This window comes from Pleurodeles waltl, chromosome 6 (genome assembly GCF_031143425.1).
Source record: "Pleurodeles waltl isolate 20211129_DDA chromosome 6, aPleWal1.hap1.20221129, whole genome shotgun sequence".
Taxonomy (NCBI): domain Eukaryota; kingdom Metazoa; phylum Chordata; class Amphibia; order Caudata; family Salamandridae; genus Pleurodeles; species Pleurodeles waltl.
Window position 1 is genome coordinate 1069258643 of NC_090445.1, and position 19050 is coordinate 1069277692.

General features: G+C 43.1%; 1 protein-coding gene across 3 annotated transcripts in view; it reads left to right on the forward strand.

Moving 5' to 3' along the window:
- LOC138300551 (alkaline phosphatase, tissue-nonspecific isozyme-like) overlaps positions 1 to 19050 on the forward strand; it is a 229167-nt gene that overhangs the window by 107512 nt on the left and 102605 nt on the right. For all 3 annotated transcript variants that reach the window (XM_069240081.1, XM_069240082.1, XM_069240083.1), the window contains exons 2-4: positions 147 to 304; positions 900 to 1019; positions 3015 to 3130. In XM_069240081.1, the coding sequence (XP_069096182.1) occupies positions 241 to 304; positions 900 to 1019; positions 3015 to 3130 (300 nt within the window). In that variant the 5' untranslated portion in view covers positions 147 to 240. The remainder of the gene's footprint in view (positions 1 to 146; positions 305 to 899; positions 1020 to 3014; positions 3131 to 19050) is intronic.

The following is a 19050-nucleotide window of genomic DNA, read 5'->3' on the forward strand; positions in this document are numbered from 1 at the left end:
ACTTGTTACACCCTTTCCCAGTTACATAGGCATGGATAAATGCAAAATGACAACACAGAGATTGTAAACAGGGTTCCTTGTCAGATGCCATTGCTTGATTCGGTTTTCAAGGTATGACTCTAAACTTCAACTTCTCTGTTTTGCAGTAGCAGTAATCGACTAATTGTCTCCGTGTGATCCATTCCTCTGGTCGGACACTCCTCCATTGACGACATCTTGGGCGTAACAAAATCACCCTCCATGATGAACACTCTTCTAATCTTTCTGGTTGCTGAAGTCACTCTTGCACTCGCCATCATCCCAGGTATTTGGCTACCCAATATTTTTATTTGGCTAGTAAATTGGAGTGTAGGAAAATAGATCGGCTCTACCTCATCACAAAGTGGTTCTCTTACCTTCTGTCTGAGCAGTTAACTTTAGATCATCAAAATCCTCACTTGTGCATTAGCTTTTCCACCTTCTCTAACCCTTGCCAGGGATTCAGTGACATTTACGTGCCAATCCATCTGCCTGTTTTAGTACATTTTCTAACCATACAGATGGTACGTGGTCTCCAGCTTTACCCTCCATCCTTTTGCAATACTGTTGCGCCTCTGTGCCAGTCCCAGAACGTTAGGAGACCACTGACTAGTTAACCTTCCCATGAGCAATCTTTTTTAAAGATGTGTCCACTCCAGCGCTTGTCATGGCCTCTTGTTACTGAGTCGCTGCCCACCTATCTTTTATTAAGTCCCAGAAGTGGGCAGCAACTGAAAATGACCGTCATTTACAGTATTTTTTAAATTATTATCTGTGTTTTTAATGCCTCTTTCATTTTCTATCTACATATGTAATCACATTCTCGACTTTAATCACCTGCTCTGATCCATCAATTACAAATGAATTATGTTTTTATCTAGAAAAAGAGAAAAGTTCCCAGTACTGGAAGGACCAGGCGCAGCAGACACTTCAACGGGCCCTGAAACTGCAGAAGCTCAACAACAACGTTGCCAAAAACGTCATCATGTTTCTTGGAGATGGTAAGTGACCAAAACGTTTCATCTGGGGCATTAGAACAATCCAGGATTTGGCGGAATGTGGGTTTGTAGCTGGAGGGTAAAAGGCACACGCTGTGACTTTACGTCATATGTTGTTATGTTTGGGGATTGTTAGTCTCACTAAAAGTGACTGTGGAATGTTAGTGACACTCAGTTGAATATTATAATGTATTCAAGGATGATTGATATACAGCTGCTAATGAGCCTCTAATCACTGCTGATGACTGTATGATCACTGACAGAATATATTATCACCAATGGTGGCTGATTTCTGTGTTGTCACTGACAATTAATATATTAACATTGAGGAGCGCACAGTCATTTCCTGGGAATTACTGCGTGATAGTTGTCAATCAGTATTTACCACCAACGATGACAATGTATGTAACCCTTGACAGCAGGTATGTGATTCCGGGTGATGAGTGTGCGATCAGCACTGATAAGTGCAGGATCGCCAATAACGAATGTGGGATCATTGAGAGCAGATATGTGATCTTTGGCAGTTAGTATGGGATCACTGGAACAAGAATGGAATCACCAAAGGATGAGTTTGAGATAACTGATGAAGAGTTTGGAATCATTAAGGATAGGATTCGTATGTGATCACTGAGGGTGAGTGTGGGATCACTGACAAGCTTGGAATCACTTTTGATTGGATAAGTATGTGATCACTGAGGAGGAGTATGAGATATCTGAGGATTAATACGAAATCCCTGTGGATACGATTAGTATTTGATCACTGAGGACGAGTATGAGATCAGTGACAATGACTTTGGGATCCCTACGGGTAAGATTTATGTGTGATTACTGAGGATGACTGTGGGATCCCTGTGGACGAATGTTTGATTACTGAGGCTAGGATTAGTATGAAATCACTGAAAATAAGAAGATCACTGAAGATGAGTATGGGATAATGAGGATTTGCATGGGATGGCTGATGGTGATAGTTCTATCACTAAGGTTGAGTACGGGATAGATGACAATGAGTGTGTGAACAACACATAATATACAAACCCCAGACACCCAGCCAAGCCCTCAGAGTTGGCCACATGGATGCTATGCCCCAACATCAAGTCATCCTGATTGTTAACTATCTGCACACTTATACAAACAGGCAACGGACATACCTTCAACAAGACCTCATATATCCGAATTGGTACAAGTTGGGGAAGAATCAGACCTAACGAAAGACCACAAAACATGGAGTTGGAACGAACAAAGCTCACTCGATGTTCATGTGTCTGTGATGAAGGAAAACTTGGCATTTAAGGAAAACATATTCTTCAGTAGAATGTTAGTCTCACGAAAATGTAGGAAGTAGTACAGTTTAGTGATTATACATGTTAGGATGATACAGCAATGTGTAACATTCAGGGGATGCGCATTTGCTCTCATTGGAAGTGCATAAATGAGTCATGTACCAACAACTGAGATCCTGTTGAAGTGTATGCATTACTGATTTTGGAATGAGAGTCTCCGGAAGTGTACATTTTACTAGAATTAGAGTCAGTGGCAGTGTACACTTTACTGACATGGGAATGAGGGTGTGGAAGTGTACGCATTACTACAGTGGGAATGAGAGTCTCTGGAAGTGTACCCTTTACTGATGTGGGAATGAGAGTCTGATGAAGTGTACACATTACTGATGGGGGAATGAGAGACTGTGGCAGTGTATGCATTCCTGATGTGGGAATGAGAGACTGTGGACGTGTATGCATTAGTGGTGTAGTTAAGTATGAATGAGCGATACAGAAATGAATGAGATCATATGAAATGACATTTCCCAGTGATGTAGGAATGAATGAGACTTCTTGGAAGCACATATGCCACACAACAATGGATCTCTGCCAGCACAACTTTGAATGTTGTTTCATAAGTCCCTGCACGCAATTAACCAATATGACGGTCCCCTCTCCAAGTCTAACACTAACCATAGCCTTTTACACTAGATTCGAATTGACCATATTTTTTTTTCAGGAATGGGAATCTCCACAGTGACAGCAACCAGAATCTTGAAGGGGCAGTTAGCAAATCAGCCGGGCGAGGAGTACCAGTTGGAGATGGATAAGTTTCCCTTCGTTGCCCTGTCCAAGGTAAGCAAGGCAGTTGTTACCTTTGTAGGCCTGGACTAAAGGCAGCTTTGCTATCTCTCCAGCCTCTTCTACACAAAGAAACTGATGAAAAAATATGCTTACACACAAACAGTGGCATTTTCCATCAGGTATGTTCAACCATTGGTTTGTTCAACTGTCATTCAGTTTGCTTTTACCCACCACAGTATTTGGTAAGGGGGTCAGTGAGTCAGCCAACTTCAGCTATTGGCTCTCCTGCCCTGTGAGTGATGTCATTTTTCCCTGATCTGATATGCACAGCTGCTAAACAATTGCACTTCAGTGGCAGGGCTGGTGGGCCAATACTTTTCCTTACCAGTACTGTTTGAGTAATTTAAGGCTCATAGTAACTTTTGTTGCACCAGTATGGATCATATTTTTCTGTGAGGTGCTTTAAAAATAAAAGAGCATATTTATCTCTTCTAGGAGCATCTGCCTGTTAAGAAGAACACGTACTCTTTTATTAAAAGTATATTCAAAGGTTATGTTTGTTGTATAAATTTGCACCTGCTTGGCAAGGCAAAACCTAGTGATTTCACCAATGCTTGTTTTCATTGACAAAGGAGGCACATGTCAAGAACAATGTATGGGCTCATTTGGGAGTAAATTTCATAAGTTTGGGAATATTGAGGTAGCGTAACGAAGTCTCAGTGCAATATATTGCGCTCTGGGCAAGTTAGAGAAGATGTTGAGATGGTTTAGTCCTAAAGGTCTGCACTAGGTATGAAATTGAGAGACTAGATGGGCTTGTTGTAATTTTCTTCTTCACTCAGGATTTGTCTGTGGCTGTAACCTGGATACCTCAGTGAGTCAATGCTGGCCGCTGAAAATATGCTAATCTGCAATTCACACATTTCGTATGCTGGCAAAGCCTAATTATCCTTTATCCTTCCGAGGTCGGTAAATTGAAAACAAATAAAACTAGTAATAGTACCTCTTGTTATGTGAACCGCCTATCCACGATAGAAGTGTAGTATTAAATGCTATAAAATAAGAAGGTATTATCAATGTGTTTTAAACAGCTTGTCCTAGAATGGAAGTACATCAGCGGAGCTGTGCAGATGCGCTCTGTTGGTGACTTGTTCACTTGCAAAGTTATGTGGGTACAATATTTCTGCAGTTCATAGTTCTAGCTTTGAAGATTTGCACGGGTAGCCTTCAAGGTAATTGGGTCCGGCGTTAGCCAAAACCTTTTGGTTTTGCCAATTATACAGATAACACATTACTTACAGGGGCTTTCAGCCAGTCCAATTCATCCATTGGGCTGTTATTGTGTAATTCGTATTGTTCTTCCGCCTAGCACAGCATGCGGCAGTTGGTCAGCCCTCTTCAGCTGTGAGAGGTGGCATTCATCCCTTTCGCAAGGAGCGCATCCACGCCAAGTAGTTCGCTGAAGCACCAGGGACTACTTTGGGAATGTGCACTTAGTGAAACCAAAAAGAATATTTTTACTGTTTACCACCTTTTTTTTTTTTTTTTAAAGATTGATGAGTGCCCAGCAGCTGTCCCAACAACGATTTTTTTTGCAAATGTCATGACAAAACAAAACAAACATTGATAAAGCCAAAAGTCTGTTGGCCATCACCAGACCTACTGGCTTTTCCAATGCGTGTGCTTGATTTTGCATCAGAGATGTATCAGCTTACTTGCGCCGCAGAATAAAGGAGACTGATTTGGGAGTAGGCCGAGCTTTGCACATAGCCCGTGCGACCGAAGAGCATCAGCTGGCCTGTTTTGCAGACGCAGGATTTGGGAGGCAGCTGTGTGGCAGAGGTACATCGGGTGAGCTGCGCTTCAGCAGTCTGAATTAGAGAGTCCCGCGAGGAAGGTACATCAACAGAAGTGTCAGCGATGTATAATCGCTTCTGTGTGCGTCTGTGGTCAAGGGATGGCCGTAGCCTTGGGGAACAAGACAAACATAAAAAGGAACGTTTTAAAATTAGCGAAAACTAAATATTTGCCGTCCAGTATCTTCCAAAAAGCATAGGGGTGGAAATAGGCATCCGGGAAGGGCAAAGTAAGCGAGCCAATGTTCATATATAGCACAGAATTCAGTTGTGGGGGAGAAGTGTTAGTGGTCAGGCCTTGTGGTCAGGACCTGGAATATGGAGTTGGAGTTCCTTTTTTGGAGTTACAGCTACCTGCTGTCACTCTGCACGCTCTTGGGCAACCCAGGTGGAAATTTCAGTTATGTATGGTTCCTACAGGGCCCGGGTGTGAGATCAGAATTAAACAGAAAGCATAAGGTAAGTTCTGTTGGTCAAAATGGTATAAATAAGAACATCGAGTTTTGAATATCATGCTATAAATATTGGCATACAGTACTTAAATCTTGTATTTGTACCTCGACACTCAATATTAACTATATATATAAAAATATAAATATATATATATATATATATATATATATATATAAATATATATATATATATATATATATATATATATATATATATATATATATATATATATATATATATATATATATATATATATTCCAGGTATGCAGACTTGGAATTAACAGTAAATCTACACTTAAATATTTATACGTAGTTTCATAGTATTTTGTCTCCCTATATTTTTGTTACAATGTTCTGGTGGAAGGACGTTTCTGTAGCTGCAGAGGTGGGTGAACCACTGATGGCTCAAGCCAGACGCCTAGCTCTGGCTCAGCTCGGGGTCCTCTTGGAACCTCGAGTCCAAGATGACCCAATCTTTGAGATAGCTCTGTAGGCCACCCACGCTCTAACCTAATGCCCCAAGAATAAACAGAAAACATTAGCTTAAGATGTAAAACAAGAGAGGGAAAGCGGTACCAATTGAGTGGCTGAAAGGGACAAATGTGAAGTCAGAAAACCTGGCTTTCCCGATTTGTGTGATCCTAGGCAAACATTTTATTACCTCATACTTGCTTTTTTTCCTAATTGCATTTGAGAGAGCTTGAAATTTGTGAGTTCAGTGTGTGCGCCATACAAGCAGCTCTCTTGTGTCCTATTTTAATAGACTATAATGTTACTCTAGGTAAGAATGTAGGCATAAAGGGGCTGCATATCAACTGACTTGCATTTTAATTCACTAATAGCATTGTTGTCATGGAAGGGGTGAGGGAGGCATGAATATTTTCAAGTTAAAAAAATAAAAACTAACACTTTTAATAAATGTCCCTAAAAGCAGTGAGATCATCTGATGCACTAAATTGAAATGCTTGAGTAATAAATTAGAGATACACCTCTAACCAAGGGGACAACAAACCCTTGGAGACTCCTGGTGCTCAGGGCAGTCAGGAGAGTTCAGTCCTTCCCCTCCAGGACAGAAGCAAGACAGAAGCAGCAGACCAACACATAGGGCAAAAGCAAGGTGGCAGACCCTCCTACAGTCCAGCACACAGCAGCAGTAGGCCATCAAAGCAATGCAGTGCAGAGTGGCAGTTCCTCCTGGCAGTACCGCAGACCTTCCTGGCAGAGTGTCCTTGTCCCAGTAGAAATCTTATTTAGTGGGGTTTGGGGTTCTGCTTTTATACTTTGGTTTGGTAAACTTCCAGATCTTCCCCTGAAGTCCCTAGTGTCCCTTCCTTGCCACCACCCCCCCCCCAGCCCCAGACAGTATGCAGGAGGTAATGCAGCCCTTTGTGTGAGAAGAGGCACAGCCCTTTTCGGAAGCAAGTGCCAGCTCCTCTCTCCCACCTAGCCCAGGAAGACCAATCAGCCAATGTGCCACTGCCACACCCAAGCTCCCTTTGTGAGTGACTGTCAAGAGGGAATGAACACAGCCCTGCTGTCATCTACTTCAGACTTGTATTCAGGGGCAGGCAGAGGTACAGAATGATTAAAGTAAGAAAATGCAAACTTTCTAAAAGTGATATGTTCAGACTTACAATTTAAAATCCAACTTCACCATAAGTTGTGATTTTAAATTGTAAGTCCAGGGACACAAAACTCAGTATTTCTATCTCGTCCCATTGGAAAGTTATACTTGAAAGATGTTTTAAGGCAACACCGATGCTATTCTATGAGAGAGATAGGCCTTGCAAAAGTGAGAAACAAAGTTAGCAGTGTTTCACTATCTGGACATGTTAAACTTAAAAAAGTAAATGCCCAAACCTTTATGTACCCTGCAGTTGGGGTTATATAGGGCATACCTTCGGGGTGACTTACATGTAATAAAAGGAGAAGGTTTGGGCCTGGCAAGTGGGTACACTTGCTAGGCCAAAGTGGCAGTTTAATAATGCACACAGGCTCAGCAGTGGTAGGCCTGAGACATGTTTGGGAGGCTATTGTAGTGAGTGGTACAATCAGTGCTGCACACCCACTAGTAGCATTTAATTTACAGGACCTTGGCACATATAGTACACTTTACTAGGGACCTACAAGCAAATTAAATATGCCAATTGTGGAGAATCCAATGTTACCATGTGTTAGAGGACACAACACCTGAAGTTTAGCACTGGTCAGCAGTGGTAAAGTTCCCAGATCCCTACATGGCAGGAAAATAGGTCAGAAACAATAGAAGGAGGAAGGCAAAAAAGTCTAGGGATGACTCTCCGGAATGGCTATTTCCATCAGCATCCATGTTACTCTACTGCAAACATGTAGGAACCTATAAAAATCCTTGGCATAAATTAGGTTTTGTAAATGTGAATTAGATAGAACTCAAAAATGTTATCAGTCAATCAATAAGGATTCTTATAGAGCACTGCTGATCACCCATTAGGGTTTAAAGGTGCTGGGGGGGTACTACAGCTCATTTGAAGAGCTGGGTGGCCAGTTCATTCGAAGAGCTAGGTCTTGAGGCCCTTCCTGAACTGAGGCAGAGATGGCCTGAGATGAAAAGGAATAGAGTTCCAGGTCTTAGCGTTGAGGTAGGAGAACGATCTTCCTCCAGCTTTGGTCATGCGGATTCGTGGAATGGTAGCCAGGGCCAGGTGAGCAAAATGGAGTTGTCTGGTGGGTGTGGGGAAGGTGAGGCGATGGTTGAGGTAAACAGATCCGATGTTGTGGAGGGCCTACTAGGCGTGCGTGAGGAGCTAGAATGTGATTCTTGTGTTGATTGGGAGCCAGTGGAGGTCTCTCAGGTGCCCAGAGATGTGGCTGCGTCGAGGGATGTCCAAGATGAGTTTAGCGGCGGCATTATGGATTCTTTGCAGATTCCTTTGGAGCTTCTGGGAGGTGCCGGCGTAGAGTGCGTTGCCATAGTCAAGCTTGCTGCTGATGAGCTTCTGGGTGACAGTTTTTCTGGATTTGAATGGATCCAGTTGAAGATCATTAGGAGCAGGCTAAGTGTGTTGAAGCAGGAGGACGAGACAGCATTGACTTGGTGGTTAATAGAGAGCTAGGAGTTGTAGATGATGCTGAGGTTACGTGCATGGTCGGTCAGTGTGTGTGGCTCCGAGTGCTGTGGGCTACCAGGAGTCGTCCCAAGTGGAGGGGTGGTGCTCAAAATGAGGACTTCTGTCTTCTCAGAGTTGAGCTTGCGGCAGCTGTCTTTCATCCAGGCTGTGACTGCCTTCATCCCGTTGTGAAAGTTGTTCTTTGCGTCTTTAGGATCATCGGTGAGGGAGAGTATAGCTGAGTGTCATCAGAGTAGGAGACAATGTTAAGTCTGTGGTTTCTGACGATGTCTGCCAGTGGGGCTATGTAGATGTTGAAGCAGGTGGGGCTCAGGTAGGAGCCCTGGGGGACTCTCCAGCTGATCTCTGTAGGTTCAGATGTGAATATTGGGAGCCTACCTGTCTTGATTCGGCCGGTGAGGAAGGAGAGGATCCATTCCAGGACTTTGCCATGTATGGCTTCGTGTTGGAGTTCTGTGCAGAGGGTGTGGTGGGAGACAGTGTTGAAGCGGGCGAGAGGTCAAGGAGGATGAGGGCTGCAGTTCCACCTCAGTCAAGGAGATTGCGGTAAGGAGAGCAGCCTCAGTGCTGAGGTTGCTTCTGAAGCTGGATTGGAAGGTGTCCAGGATGTGGTTTGTCTCAATGAATTTAGTAAATTCTGAGTTGATATCTTTCGCAATGACTTTGGCTGGGAAGGGGAGCAGAGAGATGGGTCAGTAGCTCTTGAGGTCCTTTGGGTCTGCGGAGGGTTTCTTCATCAGGGGCTTGATCTCTGCGTGTTACCAGTCTCAGGGAAGGTGGTGGTCTCATGGAGCAGTTGATTGGACAGCAGAGCTTGTGGGCGATGGTGTCGCTGACTCGGTTGAAGATGTGGTGGGGACAGGAGTCCATGGGGACTCCGGAGTGGACGGTCTTCATGATCCGTATGGTGTCATCTGTGGTGAAGGGTGGTCCAGTTGGTCAGACAACCAAACCTTTGGGTGTGGTGATTGAAGGCGGAGCTGGAGGGTCTTGTGTTGGAAATCTGTTGTAGATGTCGGAGATCTTGAGGTGGAAGAAGGTGGCGAGGTTGTTGCAGAGGGCTTGAGATGGGCCAAAGTCTGTGGAATCAGTGCTGGGTTTGGTGAATTCTTTGATCACAGTGAATAGTTATTTGCTGTTGTGTGAATTGGCATTGATTCATTCTTGTATTGTGGTTTTCTTCATGCCTCTGATGAGGTGGTGGAGTGATGTGACAGCGGTTTTGAGGGCTGCACGGTCTGCCGGGGTCTTGCTGCACCTCCATCTTCTCTCGAGTCATCTCCAGGTGCGTCAGGACTCTTGGAGGGCGGCGGAACCAGCTGGCTTTCTGGGTGGTCTGTTTGCCAGAGGGTTTCCTGAGGGGGATGGCCTAAGAGTTGGCGCAGTCAGAGATCCATCAGTGGAAGTGGTGTGCAGCTGTGGTGGCGGGCAAAAATGTTTGCAAATCTTAGATGTTTTCATGGTTTTGTGACTCAAACCCTCCATCATTAATTTAATTTAGCAGAAAGCACTGGAAGTACGTGAGACACCAGGCTTCCTCTGTGATTCTTTTGCCACAGCTGTTGTTTTGCCTGGGCTTGGGGAGCATACGGGCAGTTGCAGCAACAGGAAGTTACAGGGTTCTTTCAGTTGTGTTTGCGTTAAGTGAAGTCCCCTCCTTATTCCTGCTTCAGATGCTCAGCGGCGAATGGGGGCAGTTGAGGGACTAAACATTGGACAAAATCTTATCAACCCTTAAATAGGGGTCAGTGGGAGCATGGTATTATGTCCACTCCGCCCAGAACTTTGATGAGTTGATGTCAATGGTCGATATGTCCATTATCCCATCTGCTGCGAAGCGGAGCCAGGACAGACTTGTTTTAACTAGTCACCTGTCGTACCTAGTAGGTAAGTCAAATTTAAAACCCCTTTCCTTTAACTCATTAACAGGCAGAAACTGGCCTTCACATATTTTGTGAAAGAGTTTCTTTCTTTGATTCTGCATTCTACAGAGTCCATATTTTTAAGAAAATAAGGGCCAGATTTCCAACAGGATTTTGAGGTCACACACATTGTAATCTACCAAAATCACTAGGTTTGCAACTGAAAAACCCCGTTTTGTAAAGCACAAAATCCTTTTTACGAGTTGGGAAACTTTTTCAGGCTTGTAAAATGTGTTTTGTGACCAATGCAGTGTGGCAATTTGGAAGGGGCTTGAAAGAGGGATTCCTTCCAAATATATTTCGATATAGTATTTTTCAGTGGTTTGTGAGCACAGCTCCAGGTGCAACACACTGAAATGCTGCCAACTTCTCAAAGGAGGTGGTAACTGACTCGTATAGAGGAAGTGATCCTCATGGGACTTACTTCTTCCCCTTCGAGAATTAAGGTGACCGCCTCAGGGGAGTTAGGCAGTGGCCCAAGAAACCCTTGCTTGCTCCCTATGAAGTTTTGTAAAGTGGATTTTGTTTTAAGGAACATCGGCTTCTTTAGGCATCTGTTTTGGAATGCTGCCACAATGACAGTGGGTCAGCTGTCCCTTGTAGGCCACCATCCCTGTTATTGCAGCCAAACCAAGGGTGTGGAAAATTAAGACCTGCCTAAAGAACTTTTATTTGCTGGTAATCTTCATTACCCTGAGCCAGAGTCCTCTTGCCCCAGTCTTCACTGCTTGATGTTAGGCCTCAAAACTGTTTTATCTGTGCTTGTAAAGAAGAATTACAATTCTTATAGTAGTGTTTATTCTAAATATTTCTTCATGACCTATGAATACCCTTCTGCATTCCAACATGGCTTACTAATAAGAAGATGATTAGGATAATAGAGCTGCCTTAAAAAAGGAGGGAGGAAAAAACTGGTTGGTTGCACTCTCCAGATGGTTGAAGCTGGGGCAGTGGTCATTATCTCACGGCTAATCTTGTAAAAGCATTGTTATGTTTGTCCTTAATGGAGTTTTTTGACAAAAGTTTCAACGTACCTTTTGATGGATTTTAGAAGACGCTCTAGGTACCTTTCAATACACTGAGGTTTTTGAGTTCTTCCTCAACATTATATTAAGCAGTCTAACATTGATAATGAAAATATGTTTTACTTGTTAACTGGTCAGCTTGGGGATTCTAGAAAGGGTTACTTTTTTTTTTTAGATATCCAAGTTATGCATTTTAAGTTCCCTATTTGATCTTGCCAGTGGCAGCAAACACGTAGAGAAAGCACCGTGCAGTGAAAGAGAACACAGAACACCACTTTTCCGAGATGTAACGCCCCACCCATCAGATAGTACACCACGACGTGCACGTTTTCCTGTTACAGTGGAAGGACTGAAATTAAGTAATCAATCATTGGCAGAAAAGACACAATATGGTAGTATCCAGATGATCTCTGAGAAAGCGATATCCAACTAGAAAGATTAAATTCATATCAGTTTTTGCTTGTCTAATACTAAAACAACCTCAAACACTGGAAGATCAACTTAAGGAATCTAAGCAGCTGCACTTACCAAATTGCTAAACATGCCCGCTCTCAGTCTGTTTTTTTTTTTTGTTTGTTGGGGGAGATTCCCCTAGGTGGTTCCCACAAAGGAAGTAATTGTTCCCTTCCTGCTGGGACAGCTCCATTAGACAAGGTTTCATTTATGCACTGAAAAGACAAACAATCCGTCGCCCTGTGGCTGATAGCAGCTTGCAGGCAGATTGTGGTTTTAATTTATCTTGTTTTAATAGTCTTATTAAACCAAGAAGCGAGTATGTTTATTTCTTTTCAAGGATTTAAGATACAGAACGTGACCAATCATTCCAGGCTCAATAGTAGTTGAAAAATAATCTGATTGTTTATTAATAGAGGGCTCAAGTTGAGAAATAACGTAAAATGACCGGAAATGTATACATTTCTTTTTAAGGCTATCGTGTGTTCTCCTTTGGCGATCTGTCCAGGTTGCTCATTCTCGCTACAGAACTGTGTTAGACACTGATCTCACACCATCCCTCCCAAGGGAGTCGAGCTAGTTATACACCCGTGTCCAGTCCTCCCTGCTGCGGGAAGCACTGAGAGCCACAATCCTGAGTTTAGCATTCAGTTTTCTGGGTGGAGAACAGTGTAGGGATTCACCTTTACTAACCACTTGTCTAACGTTTTCAAAAGCAGCCCAGGATCCGCGAGGCTGTTTATAAAATAAAATTGCATGTTTAATATTTCTGTGGGCAGAAATAATTTAGGTGAGCAGACTACTAATTTCAACATATTTTCTTTACTTTCAAATGTCTTATTTAGACGTGCTACCAACGGGCCATCTGATGGTTCCAGGGCGAGCCAGAAAGACTGCACTGATCAAAGCTTCGCCCACATCGCCCCCTACACTGTGGGCCTCAGTGGCATTTCCCTCCAAATTAGACATCTCGATGTTACATTGTGAATAGGCTTTTCCAAGCCTTTCCCTAAACGGCCCCTAACCCCAAAAGTCAATGTAGCTTTTTCATTTGGTTAAAATAATCCCCTATCCAGACGGTCAGTTGTGTTTGTTTCTGAGATGTGAAGGGATGCTGTTTTCACAGTTGCTGTCCAGATTTAGATCTGCTGGAGAGGGGGCCTCCTAGGTTCCACTGCTCAAGGAAAAAACAGAGGTTGAGAATTACTCACAGTCTGTGACTTGGACGTGTCCTATCATGAAACTTCTAGTGTAAATAGGGTCCACCGGGAAAACCTTTCGCCACAGGCATTTATTAATAGGGTCAACAGCACAGAGCTCTTTGTGAGCCTGGAAGGGCAGGTACACTGGGACATTCCTAGTAGACCAAAGCTCGTTCCCACAGTGCACAGCTTTCCGGTCGCTTTCTGAAATTGTCTCCTGTGAGACCTGACTCTCTGCCTTTTTGTGTATTTTCTCTGGCTACATTTGTTCTGAAGTATTTTGTATTTCTCTTGGACTTATTTGTTTAGTGTTAGCTTCGCTGGTGGTCTGGGGCCCCACTGATGAACCAACTGCAGAGAGTCCAGGTACACAATGCTTCTGCTCTAAAACTTGATTCGAGGATTGCTAGTTGCTGCACTTGTATTCCATGTGCTGTTTTTGTAGGACCTCTGTTCCGATCTGCTTACTGGTGATTGAGGCAACTCACGAGCGGCATTTCCGAAGACCCGTTTATGTTGGCATCCAGATTAGTACAGGAGCTTGCACGCCTTTCACTGCTCCTTCGCCCTGGTGCCACCATTTCATCTCTGACAACTCGCAGGGTTCAATCCTCGGGGTTCTTGCTCCCCATTTCCACCGTGGACGCAGATGTACTCTTTCCTGAACAAGAGCATATGTGCAACCACGTAGAAGGTCGTTAGAGAACGAGCCTCTGAACATTTACAAACTCCTAGCAACATGTTTCTTCGTAGATGTGAACAAACTTGGTTTGCAGTAGAAAAATTAGAACATACAAAAGTAGAATAGCAAAAAGTAGAAATAAAAGTAGAGACAAAAGTGGAGTATACAAAAATGTTGTAAAATATTGAGAAAATGAATGCGTGGATTGAGGTAAGAGGCAGGGCTAAGGAGATATTCATGGTTAGGTTTATGCTATGTTTATTGATGAGGGTTAGAGTAAGTTATAGTGTGAGTGGTGAAGTGAGGTAAACTGGATAATTTAGGGTAGGGGTAATGCTTTGGATTTCACTTGGGGTAAGAATTAGGGATGGGTCAAGGGATTAGTTAAGGCTTTGGTATGGTGTAAGGGAAGGTATTATGATTGGTGTTTGAGCAAGGGTATAAGAAACAAGGTTATTGGTTGATGGGTATGGAAGCCCCACTCTGGCAACGACCACAATCCCTGTCAGGATGAATCACAAAATTCACTAAATTAATCTGTGTATATCCCTCTGGTAGCTTGGCACAAAGCAGTCAGGCTTAACTCACAGGCAATGTCTAAAGTATTTATGCAGCACCCAGGCAGTAATAAAGTGAAAACACAACACAAGAAAAATCCCAAACTAACTTAGAAAAATAGAGTACATTTTAATACATGAAATTATACCAGAATGACAATAATACAATCAGTAGAACCAGTGACATTTGATTGTATAATTTCTAGTGAAAATAGCTCCTAAAAGTACAAAGCGCCACTCAAAGTCATCTAGTTGTGCTGCTCCAGGGAAAGTCACAATTTCAGGCTGACGGTGATGTACAATGGGTCAGATACAGAGACCAGGTTATTCCTGCTGTAAAGTTACCTTCTGCTGAGGAAGCGTGAACTATTTGTGGTAGAGGGGGCTGTGAGGAACACAGAGCGTCACAGATTGAAGTCACCGCAGAACGAAGAGCTAGCTTGGCCTTGTAGATGGTCGTCACTGTAATGTAATGAGTCAGTCCGGTGTTGTGGACAGTCAATAGGGTTGGGATAAGAAAATGCCAACTTTCTAAAAGTGGCATTTTCAGAACTGTGACTTAAAATCCAACTTCACCATTAAAGAGGACTTAAAATTACAATTCATTTGAGTCTAAACAGCATATTTCTACCTCCTCGTAATCCAGAGTTAGCACTGTTAAAAATATTAAGTTTAACCCAATGTTAGCCAATGGGAGAGTTAGGTCTTACAGTCTTCAAAAACGACTCTAGGAGTTTTTCAATACCAGGACAAATAAAAGCGAAACCCACATGGCATATTTTTTAAATGCCATGCTCCCTGCCATATGAGCTGCCAGGGCCACCCTTCGGGGTGACTTGCAAGTATTAAAAAGGAAGGCTAAGGCTTGACAAAAGGTTTTTTGCCAGGTCGGAAAACGGCACTACAGGCTTCAGTGGCAGATCTGAGACATGCTTTGAAGTGCTTTTTTTATTGAACAGCACAGTAAGTGCTGCATACCCACTAATAGCATTTAATTTACATGCCCTTGGTACATGTCGTGCCACACACCCAAAATGCTCAAGAAAATCTTCAAATGGCTCCCCACCAGCACTCACAGAACTGTCACCAAATCCCTCATCACCACAAGCTGAACTACAGCAACACACTCTCTGTGCTGGAACCAATACTCAAATGAACAGAATACTCCAGACCATACAAAACCCAGCGGCCAGGCTCACCTTCAACTTCCCACCCTGCATTCAAATCACCCTACATATTAGAGAGATCCATTGGCTCCCAATCCAAAAACAGCACTCTTCAAACTCCTCAAGCATACATTTGAAACCTGACACAACATTGGCCCCACATTCCTCAACAGCCTCATAACCTTCGGCAACCCTAACAGACACCTCAGCCGGTCTCCTACTTGCAAACACCCCCTCATACCATATAGGCTGAACCAGATTCAGCGGGTGCATCTTCTACCTCCATCCTTAAGCCTGGAATGACTTGCACATGAGAGCCTCAACCTCGGTTCTTGAATTCTGCAAGAACTGGCTCTTCACCTGCCGCTGACCCTGCCCCATCCCATACAGCTCGTGCTTCAGCTCCAAGACACTGTTCTGAATACATTGTGCTCTAGACTAATACACATAGAATAACATAATATATACTAGGGACTTAAAAGTAAATTATATATGCCAATCAAGTATAGGCCAATATTACCATGTTTTAGGGAGAAAACACAAGCTGTTTGGCACTGGTTAGCAGTGCACAGAGTCCTAAAGCAAGCAAAAACGAACTCGGCCAAACAGGAGGGGTGAAGCTCAACGCCTTGGAACATGCTGCCTGTGCTGCCTGCTTGTGGAACATTCTTCCCTTTCTGAATGTGCATGGCCTTGGCACAGCCCTTGGCATGGATGCTACAGACACTCTTTCTACGAATCTCCTGGAAAAGACTTATTCAAGTGAATAACTGTGTGTGAGTATTTCTTTTTATGAGGCAAATCAATTTGCTTGCTTGCACTGATAAATCGAGTTATTTTACCACACAAAGGTACACTTTAGGAATGCAAATAACATTTTGAATGTGGTGTTCAAACAGCAGATTTAGGATAAACTTCTGGAGCCACATCAGACATAAGTAAAGGTCTAGAAAGAAAAGATTCAAGCTTGCCTCTCTGTTTCCTGATGGTCAAATTACTGAAAATGGAGCACAACCTTAGGAATTGTGTCATGGACTATGGGAAATGTATTCAACAACACTTCAAAGCCCACCATATTGATAGCAGAAGACGATCAGACCTGCACTTAGAAGCTCGTTGACTACAAACACTATGCCATGTATATGGTTGTAAGCTCTCTTTCAAGCCCTTGGGAAGGACAGAAGCCTCAAAGGAAAGGCACCAGAAACTGATGTGTGTGAAGATCATGTAATTGACATTCCTCACTTTTTTTCTCCCCAGAGAGTACAGCTAGGTTTAGGATTGGCTTGAAATTACTCTGCACCCACTTGTGGCTTTGTTTAGAATGGGGATCACAAGAACCCCTTTCTGGGGTGCTGACCTATCTCTTTCTTGAAAGGTTTTGGTTCTCAACCTACCGATTCAGGATGCAAAAAAGACTGGTGTTAGATTACATTAATCTCCCAGATGGATACCAGTGGGGGCTCCTGCTCACCTGATGGATTGCACTAGAGCCTCTCGTTGGCAGATTATAGAATTAAAGACTGATGAAGCAGGATTTTGCTTGCGCTGGTGGAAAATCACGGCGTCTACTTACATTCTTTTGGGTGGAGGTTAAAGGGATAAGTCTTAGAAGATGCTGGCTGGAATAAGGATTGTCACATTATAGATGGGGTACCTACGTTAAAGATGCACTTATGGGCACCTTTGTGCTTGGTGTAGAGGCTAGCCAAGAATAGTGAATGATGCCGATTGTTTATAGGATAACTGACTGTATGTATAATTACATACACATCAATGGAGTGTTTACTGGCACAGTGGCTGTCACTAACCAGCCAAGGGTTAGATACTCTGTCTTGGTTAATTACACAATTCTGCTTACTATGGTCATTAGCATAGGCCATATGCTGGGTTGATTAGTGCTGTAACCATGCTGATTGGGATAATAACTGGAGTTATCACAGCAGTATAGTGCCCATGAAGAAGAATTGAAAAATCAGAAAATAGTGATGCTAGTCAAGAGAATGGAGGTTCATGTAAGGAAAATGCGTTAAATGTTTAAAAATAAGTCGACCTGTTAAGATACTCCAATAAAACAAACATATTTTCGGACCTTATGTATTAGTAGCATAACAAATTAGGTTTTGTGTTTATGATCGAATAGATAGTAACTTCTTTTAAAATAACCCTTGCCATTACTACACAATGGGCCTCATTACAAGCTGCCCAGTGGCTCCGTTTTTCGTGCGACAATTAGTGCCCCTGATAAAACCAGACACTGTTGTGTTCCCATTTTAGTAGAGTGATAATTATCACCTTTTACAAAGTTTGCCCAGAAAATGTGTACTAATATGCAAATTTTCTATTTATCGTACCAACATCATGTCTTTTAATTTACCTGCTGTTTTCCCCTTGATAAATATGGACCGGCTTGATCTTGCAATACTTATCTGTGAAATGCAGTTTTAATCACATAACTTGTGATTTCGATACATATGGTAATAGGCGGTACCACACATATGAGAATTTATCATGAAACTGGCGGTGAGGGTCAACATGTCTCGGGTGAATTCTGGACTGGCTTAAAAAATGACCTAGATTGCTTAGCTGTGGTACTGAGCAGTGGTACTCAGTGCGTGCTGTTGGAGGTTATTGTTTCAGTAACAGTGGGCCTGTGGCAGGCCGAATGCGGCTGGCTTAGAGTTTGGCTGCGAGGTTACTTTGTTGTAATGGTGAAGAAGTACCCACTCTGCGAAAATGAAGTTTACCCGTCTGACTTGCAGAAGGGAGGACCTAGATATGTAGGCGACAAAGACGACGCCATCTCTGTTGCTAACATACTCATCTGACGGCCTGACAGAGTAATGTGTGCTGGAGGTTTGGCCATTCGACTACCCACCCGATTTAAAGTGGGCATTTGAATTACCAGTTTGTACTCCCCCCCCCCCCCTACTACTGCCGTGGAAAATATGATGGTATAACGGATAACAAAAATGTTTACATGACCCCACACCATGGGAGATATCTTCAGGTTATGGGGGGGGGGGGGGGGGTGGCATTCGTTTTTGTTTTTTCAAAAACAAAACCTAACTTTCAGATTTGATTTTTGAACAAGCAAAAGTATGTTAAAAGGTTGATGGACTGTACTGCCAACCCGTTAAGCTCACTGTTGCTGTCAATGTTTAGAGTTCTTTGCAGGGCTGGCGAATAACCCTAAATTTAGTGGGCTGGGGACCTTGGTGTGCGGGAGTAAAGTACTCTGCCATACTGGTAGACTTCCCTCAGCACATCAACTGTGTTTTTGAAATACACTCAGAGTGGACATTGCAGAAATATATTCCCAGTCTGTCTGAAGTTTAAACATTATTTAGTAATGAGTCCTTTCACCACGATGGGGCGTCACTTGATTAAAGGTGGGAAGCGTCACAAGAGCAGCAACATTAGTTTCGTTTCACTAGATATTGCAGAATAGTGCAGAAAAATTATATTGCACTTCTCATGCCCCAAGCACTATCTATCCCTTTGAGTCAACTGACATAGAAACCTCTAGTGAAAAGTTGAGTTGTGCG